The sequence below is a fragment of the Diadema antillarum genome, unplaced genomic scaffold, assembly GCF_040938485.1.
Source record: "Diadema antillarum isolate AM-2024a unplaced genomic scaffold, OU_Dant_1.0 seq00000708_RagTag, whole genome shotgun sequence".
In the NCBI taxonomy this organism is placed as follows: domain Eukaryota; kingdom Metazoa; phylum Echinodermata; class Echinoidea; order Diadematoida; family Diadematidae; genus Diadema; species Diadema antillarum.
Genome location: NW_027271612.1, coordinates 535,764 through 545,257, shown reverse-complemented (window position 1 = coordinate 545,257; position 9,494 = coordinate 535,764). Strand labels below are relative to the sequence as shown.

Here is a 9,494-nt window from a genome sequence, read left to right as displayed (position 1 = left end):
TAGAACCGCATGCTCTTTGACATCTCATAGAGTGGTTTCTGAATATCTCACAAAACGTTAGAAGCTAAATCTTCACCTCGACCAGAACTGTACACACCCTTTAAGCAGAAATCCCTCCGCGTTTGCTCCTTGTGTTACACATCGTTACCGAGGAGAATGTGTGTTATATTATAAATAAAAGAAAAAGATATAAGGTTCGTTACATCGAAGTTTCGTCATAGCAAAATACACTAAGTCCATAGAAATACGATTGATGTTTGTGACTCCGATGTTTACAGAATATGATTCGTTAAAACAAACATTTTGTAGCGCGTTATTTCGAAGGCTTGTTTTTATATGGTTTATCAATTCGAAAATCAATTAAGGTCCGTAATCATAAAATGTGTTATTCGGTCACTGATAGGAATCTCCGAAGGTTAATCGAAAGGTTTGTGGTTATTGAAACATGAAATAAAGTTCGTTAATCCAAATGTGAAAAAAAAAGTTATCAACCAAAGCCTCCAGATTTAAATACCTCATAAAGTTTTCGCCTAAACGAGTATCGGGCCCATTCCACTTTAATAAGAACGGACCTTCAGAATGTTGAACCTTAATATCTAATTTTCGGATTAACAAACTTTCGAATTAACAACCTTTGGGAGAAGAAACCTCCTGAATTCATTATGATTTTTTTTTTCTCATTTTCGGAATTGCGAACCTTTGGAAAAATGGATCCAGGGAATAACGGACACTCGGAGTAACGAAACTTTGGAAGAGCGAACATATCAAAGTGCGATCTTAAAGGTATCAGCCCACATTTGTAAACCTGCAGCAATTGGTCTCATAGTTAGCATGGAGTTTGGGTATGATTGCAGTAACACCTGTGCAAAATTTTGTTCCAATTAGTCCATTACTTTCATAAAAATAAATGAAAATGCACCGTATGCATGCGTATAACGCTCGCTAGCTCCGGTCCACGTACGTACTACATGCATGCGATACATGTGTAAGTTACATGTACGTAGCTATAGCCCGCGCTCGTAATTCAATTTTGGGTCGGGTTGACCCGGTTTGAAAATTGATTTTAAAACGATGATTTTCTCTCTTTTATTGAATGGTATAGACAAAGAGCAACAGGTGAGGTATGTTACTGTTATAACTTGTACTTGAAGTCATATTGGACCTGTTTTATGCAGTTTTGATTTTCGTGGGTTTGCAAATGTGGGCTAGTACCTTTAAACCTATTACTAAAAATCATAACTTTTTGAACATGTATTTTCAAAGTAAGCACAAACACCTTGACCATTTCTCTGTCTCTCGAACGTACAATAAAAAAAAAAAAGAGATATATGAGATAGAATTTCATATAACATTGCCTGTCAGTGATGAGTATAAAAAACACACACCATATGATTAACGCAGTGTTTGAGTGTTTTCATCATTCGGTAATGGCAAACTGTATGCATTATTTTTCTTCTCTTACGAGGAAATTTCGATGAATAAAAGACAAGCAAACAGGACAGCCCCTCCAGAGGAATTCGGGAGTCAACTGACACTTCTTTTCTCTACGTGTTAGAGCTCTATCCCTTCTCCGTTCTTTTCATTTTTACTCAACTGCTTCCTCGTTCTTTTTGAACTTTAATACGTTTCTTCTTGCCACATGCCCATTCTAGACCTCATCCGTCATTTCATCCTTTCCTTTTTCAATATTCTCCGATCGTCACTGCGTAGCACTTTTTAGATTTTATTTTATGTTGTTTCTCTTTGGTCGCAGCATGCTCAGGTTACATATAAGGGGAACAAGAGAAAAATCGTTGCGAAAGGAAAAATAATAGTGTAGAAATGCATGGACCATATGACAATGACAGGGAACATCCGTGATAAAGAACCAAAAATGGATGTATTCTGCTTTGAATCAGCGTTTCAAAACGCTGATTGTGCCTTCACAAATTGAGCATAAACACATCCTCAGTTGGTTACGATTGAGAACAATATCGCCAATAAAATTCAGTTTGCTACGATCTTTATAAGAAAACATCGGAAGCTCTTCCGTGAAGCAAACTGAGTATAATCTTGCATAAAAAGATGTTACGTCCCATTTTCACTCAGCAGACCTACTAGGTGTATTCGTATTATGCTTGATTATAATCTATTTTTGAATTTCTTTCAAAAGGGTCTAAATTCACGTAAGCTATCAAATCCCTAATATATTTTTTACTTGCTTTGCTTTTCATGGAACTCTTTGTTTCCATTCAAGGAATTCATTTTTAATGTACCAGAGTCATTATTATTATCATACATGGCAAAATGAGTAACAATAATCCAAAAAAATGAAATTGAAATTCATATGAGTTTGCATCTTGATTATAACTAATCTCATTTATCTCTGCCATTTTGAAAGAAAAATGAGATCTGATACCTCAAGCTAACCGTTACGTTTCGAATGCTGATTGTTTCTCATTTTTGTTTTAAACTGCTTTCTGTTAGATCTACAAGTAGGTTATATAATATCTTACATCTTTATATTTTTCCATTCTCTTTTTTTTCTCTTTTTTTTGGGGGGGGGGGGGGGGGAGGGGTTGTGACCTCGCATTATAGAGCAAACAAAAATACGCATCACATGATTTTGCCTGAGGACTCGAAAAACGCTTCAGCTCGGTCAATCCTAAGATTGTTTGTTTTTTTTATTTATTTTTGAAAGATTTTCTTGTTTCCTTTTTTATTCTCCTTTTAAAGATAATTCTTCTCCTTCAAAATCAGACACATCACTAAAAAGGTTATTGCTGTATATTTTCTTTTCCCAGACAGATCTTACTGGCTTAATGTATCAGTACTCAGTAGCAGTATCTCTTTGTGTATATCATTTATATGAATGTCTATAATCATCTGAAAAAAAATCCCCCCTTCCCCCCCCCCCCAAAAAATGCATATATACATTTATGGAATATATATATATATATATATATATATATATATATATATATATATATTGTATGGGATATGATCTATCAATAAACTGTGACTGCTTCTTTTGTTTTGTTCTTTTTTTATATTCTTTAATTTTTCACTATGTAACTGATAGGACTTCAGAATCGAGCGTCCGTGGCCTTGTCCACTGAGCCTCCAATGTAAGAAAAATATCTGAGGGGCCCACATTCTACAAGCCTTGTCTTTTTGGGCAGTCCCTCCGTTTTTCGAAGTTGGCGTATTGTTATTTCATTTTCATCAATTCAGTTTTCATGACAATGTATAATTGTTATAAGGTCCCAGAATTATTGCATACTCTTTTAGTTTTGTTTTGTTTTGCTTATGAAACCTGATTTACTGTTACCAAAGAATTGAATAGAATTGAATTGAATGTCTAAAAGAGAAAAACAAAATTGAGAAAGCTGTTGACGGTTGGTTGTGATGGTATCCAAAAAAGGAAATAAATTGAACTAATTCTTGTCGAATAATCAGGGCCTAATAAGTGTAATGTACTTGGACTTTTAATGTATCGTGCGTGAAATCACCTTCTCGTCGAAAAACAACTGTTTCCCCTTTTTGTACCTCATAATATAGCATGTGAGGTATTCTACACTCCGGACGTTGGTGACACTCGGAGGTACGTTTTCCCTGGTTGGCACGTCGCGGACAACATGACGTCACTGGATTTTGAAGTCAGTGCTAACAGCGACGTTACGCTGGGATTGAGTAGCGTCAACCAGGAGAAGAGGGACATGTATGAAATAGGTAAGCCGTTAACAATTAATAATAGCTTAATATAGTTAGTTCTTCTGATATATTTTTTAAGCCCTTATCCAATACATGACGAAATGAGTACTTGTAGTCGCTTGCGATGCAGAATGTATTTAAAGTTGGGGACGATCTTCGTATCAAATAAGCTGTTATTCAGAGGAAACGATTTATAAATTACTTTAATACACACGCACACACACACACACACACGCGCGCGCGCGCGAAAACACAATTACACACACATACATAAATCATGAAAATGCAGTTTCTCTCTTTGAGCTACTTTCAAGGTCATGCCGATTTTCGTGGTGCCATTACAAATGAGCGGAGAAAGACATAGTATGGATGTACATCTCTATCACTGTAGATATTCCGTAGATAAAACACTCTGTTGCCGCATAGATAGTCACCCCTACATGGATTGTCACCCTTTAAAACGGGCGACAAATTGTGCAGGGAGCTGACGGCACAAATTGTTACCCCTCCACAATTTTGTCGCCTGGCGACAATTTGTGCAGAATCCTGACGGCACAAAATGACACCCACCCTGGAAGCACATTTTTTTTTTTTTTTTTTTTTTTTGGGGGGGGGGGGGGTAAATATCATTCTCGACATAGGCATTGGAATACCAACACGTAACTTACATGGCTACATCAATGCAAACAAGCAATGTAAAACTCATGTTAAAGTTTCGGGGAAGTGTGTGTGTATGCCGGCGCACATGATAATCGAGTATCCGTTTGATAAATGTGTGTGAGTGTGTTTATTTTTTTTTCAATTTTTCAATTTGAAATTTATTTTCGTATTTCTCGATGGAAAATACATAAAACATAACAAAATATAATAATACAGAATGTCCAGCTTAGATATATACAAAAAGAAACAGGAATACAAACATAGTACATAGCGGTCATTTTCAATCAAAGTAAAGAATGCAAAGAGAAATACGATGGAACCTATACTAAAAAGCAAAGCTTGTTGAGTGTAGGTCCTAAAAAGCTTAGTGTGGAGAATAAGATGAGGAGCGCGGGTACAACTAAAGACCAAACTAAGGATAAACAAAAGAGAATGACTATTAATACTCGGGGGTGCAGAAGATTCTTCTCACATAAATTTGTGTGGGTGATAAAATAAGAACAAGTCACCACGTGTATGTATGTATGTATGTATGTATGTAATGTGTGGGTGCGTGTGAAGAGGAGAGGAGTGGATGGATGGGGTGTGGGTTTGAGGGACGGGTGTAGATGTGTGTGTGGGGAGATGGGTGGATGATGGATGAGTGTAAGGGATGTGTGTGTGTGTGTGTGTGTGTGTGTGTGTGTGTGTGTGTGTGTGTGTGTAACCTACGGATCAAAAGTTATGAGCCATAATAGAAACATGCCGACATTAAACCCTGTCTGTGACCTTTGACTTTGAGGTGACCTCCATGTTTGGTAAGATGTGAGACTTTGTATAAGCGCTGAGTACAGAGTTTATATTCAAGTTTTTTTTTTATGTAGCGTTACGGACAGACGATGGAAGGACGGACGACGGACGGACAGACGTCGCAGATGATTACTTGATACTCTCCTCTCACCTCCAATGGGCTCGAAAAAAAAAGAAGAAGACGTACACACACATAATATACACACACATACGTACGTGCATACACCTTATTATATACATGCATGCACACACACAAACACAGAACCACCATCACCACCACTAACACACAGACTCCACCAAACACCCACACATACACACCACAGGCCATGTGAACCCGTACATAATACACACCACACATACACCCGTACAGCTATGCAACCTATTCTCCAGTAGCATTAGGGAATGACTTAGATTGTATATCATGGAAAATGTTTATGACTGTACCGATGTAAATGATGCGTACGATTCATTTCTTTTGATCTTATCGAGTCTTTGTGACAAACATATTCCCTTTAAAACACCACAAATAACAAAACATCGTGTGAAGAAGGCATGGATTACACCTGCAATAGCGAAATCAATTTAAAACCAAGTATAAATTGTATAAACAGGTACTTGCGTCTAAACACGATATTGATTCAATCGTGAAATACCTTAACAAAGGTTTTACGGAAAGCGAAGTGGATCCATTATTATGAACTTTTTGATAGAGATAAGAAGGATATACGGAAAACGTGGAACCACATTGATGAAATATTAAACAAAAAGAAAGATAAAACAGATAAATTGATTGTAGAGAAACTTCAGGCTTCTGAGAATGGTGTTAGAAAGGAATGCAAAACACCTCGAGAAATAAGTGAAGGGTTCAATCATTTTTTTTTTGCTGAAATCGGGGAAAATTTAGCTTAGAAAATAGAAATTAGTGAAAACGATGCTTATACTTTCATGAAACGAGAAGCTGATAAATCATTTTTCATGTTACCTGTGACGGTGATTGAAGTACATCGTATTATTCTCTCTTTGAACGCAAATAAGGGATGTGGATATGATGACATTCCAGTAAGAGTGATAGTTGATGCTGCTCGGTGCATAGCTCTACCTTTAGCATATATCGTAAATTTATTAATATCATCTGGCGTATTTCCTGATGCGCTTAAGATTGCTAAGGTACTTCCTGTTTATAAAAAAAAGGAGCTAAAGATGCGCCTTCAAACTGTCGGCCTATCTCGGTCCTTCCGATAATTAGTAAGATAATTGAAAAACATTTTTTTTGAGAAATTTTTTATTGAAATTTTTTGAGGAAAATGAAATATTATACAAACACCGGTATGGTTTTAGACAAGGGCACAGTACAAAACTATCGCTGATCAATCTAAGTGATGAATTAACCAAACAAATGGACGAGGGCAAGGTTACATTTGGATTATTTCTAGACTTTGCAAAAGCTTTCGATACGATAAATCATGACATTTTGCTATATAAATTACAACACTATGGTATATGTGGGTTACCGTTAGAGTGAATGCGCAGCTATTTATCAAATCGATTTCAATGAAAAGTCTGCACAACTACCGATTACATGTGGTGTACCACAAGGATCTGTATTGGGACCCACACTGTTCTTAATTTATATCGACGATTTGCCACAATCCACAGATTATGTCAATTTTCGATTATTTGCGGATGATTCGAGTTTATTTCATTGTTTTCCATCTGGAACTAAGAACATTGACTTAAAGATAGTTGAACATAATTTCTTAGACGTTATGAAATGGTGTAATGCTAACAAATTAACAATCAACACGTCCAAAACAAAGTATATAGTTTTTAAAAGTAAACGTAGACATGTGGAGATCAATGGAAATATTATGGTATGCACAGACATTATAGGCAGGTACATTCGACTTTGTTTCTAGGAGTTAATATAGACGAAAGCTTACCATGGCGAAAACATATTGAGTGTGTCTCTTCCTCAATGAGGAAAACAATTGGAATCATATTTAGAATTAGACAACGTGTGCCTAGACAAATCTTACAATTATTATTATATAACACCCTTATCCTTCCGCGTATGTCTTATGGACTAGAAGTTTGGGGATGTACATACCACTCATATCTTCAATCTATATTTTTGTTACAAAAGAAATTAGTGCGTGCAATTTGTTTCAAAGGACTATTGTTTATAGGAAACGTACTGGCCCATTATTTCATCGTTTACAAATGCTAGATGTTTACAGACTATACCAATTTGTAATTGGAACTGTAATGTTTGACCTAATCCATCATACTTTACCGCACGATATTTCTTATTATCTGTTATCAATATAATAATGATTCCCTATGAAAACATGTAAATAATTATGTACGTATAACAATTCTTCTGTGAATATTGTAAATATACGTTATATCATAATCTATATCATTGAAAGGACTGGCCTCGACTAGCCTGCACGCTATTGCCAGTTCTTTTTTGCCAAACTATATCTTAACTATTAATTGTTGTGACTTTATTGACGATGTTTGTTTGTTTGTTTGTTTGGTAAATAAAAATCTCATTTCATTTCATTTCATTTCAAGAAAGACCACCATAGTCATAACATACACATATCACATAACACATGTAAGTGATATAAAACCTGCAAGTTCCATCGATAAAGTTCAAAGCGTTTTGAAAACGTATCTGTTCAAAAGGTAACATAGTGATTGTAGATGATGATTTATGCAGTATTATTATAATAATTAATAATGATAATAATGACATTAATAATAATACCATACACACTACACACATACACACCAAACACATACAAAGACACACGCACACATTTACACACAAACAACCCACTACCACTATACAACCACCATTCACACATGCACACAGATTCCATCCGTATTACATGTATTATACTCCAAAACACACACACACACACACACACACCTGCGGACACGCATACACACGTGATATATACGCACCTATACACACCATACACAACACATACCATGCAGCCCTCACCCCCCCCCCCCCTCCCCCCACACACACACATATTCACATCGCAAAGTTAATACCAGTCATACTCTCCCCAATCCAAGCATAAAACAAGAACGATTTATACCTCATCCACACAAATCGTAGTGCATCTTTCAATAGCATTATCTTCTGCAGCTTGAAGTCAACGATCGACGACAATTTGTGCAGCTACGTTTCATTTTGCCTGCAGAAATTGTCGCCATCGAAGTCAAAAATTGGGGACTGCACGAGCAGCGCAATTTGTCGCCTGCTGCAGGTTCGACAATTTGTGAGCCGTCAACTCCTGTCCAAATTGACGCCCCGAGCCGAGGGTGACAATTTGTGCCGCAACACCCTCTTAACGGACATGCGCAAATGGAATCTGGTGAACAATAACAGGAACAGGAACATTTCAGTGAAACCCCCAGGGAACTTAATGTTCTGCTTCAAGTTGAAACTTTTGAAAGATAGTGGTTTGTTGTTCAGCTCGTCTTGTTAGCAATATTTTGTTTGAATTCTTTTTCCATCCTTCCATTACCAATATCTAATGTTACGTGTCCATCAAATTTGGGTTGGGAGGTATAATGCGTCCATTCTTCGACAGCGGTAGAAATTTAAGGTTATCAATTATCTTCTTCTTTTTTTTAATTCATCGGAGGGTGGAGGTGTGTGGTATGTACAATAATACATTTACTACTTAAACATCAACACCATCAACAGGACGATGTTTTCCAGCTAGTTTCCACTTCAATCACCCTTCTCCGTAATGTGAAGGATTTTTTTTTTTCATTGTTGTATTTGGTTTCCCTCTGTCAAAACCCTTAACCCAAGTCGTTGGTGGTTGGAGCAACACGAAATGTGCTGTACGCCCATGCCCAGGACTCTATTGGAATGAGGGCTGCTATCATACGGTGAGAGTGGAAACGCCAAACATCCTTTCTGGCTATGGCTTCTACGACCGCTTCTGGATCACTTTCCGTAACAAAACGATCGCGGTGGGGCGTCACGGGGATTCTACCCCTTTCATGGCGGCCACATACCCGACACTCATGGAAATCAACTACGTCGGTGTCTTCACCGGATATGGATCTGAGGGATACTGGAAGTTTCACTCGTTTTGCTGAATGATTGATATCTGTCTCTGTGCATAGAAACCTGTGCATTATTCTCTTATCGAAGATATAACAGGAATCATTTTTTTTCCTACTTGTGGAGGAAATTTTAACCCATAGACTGAAAGAATAGTATACCGGTAAGCCCCAAAATAAAGCAAAAAACTAGATACAGCGCATCATCGTATAATGTCAATGGACAATTGCATAGAATAATCAATGAATATAAGCCC

General features: G+C 36.9%; 1 protein-coding gene across 1 annotated transcript; it reads left to right on the top strand.

The window, feature by feature from the left end:
* Positions 1–3,617: 3,617 nt before the first annotated feature.
* LOC139737820 (uncharacterized) lies at positions 3,618–9,273 on the top strand. Its single transcript, XM_071648494.1, has 2 exons — positions 3,618–3,711; positions 9,029–9,273. Exons 1-2 carry the CDS (start codon positions 3,618–3,620, stop codon positions 9,271–9,273), a joined length of 339 nt encoding a protein of 112 aa, XP_071504595.1.
* Positions 9,274–9,494: the final 221 nt, after the last annotated feature.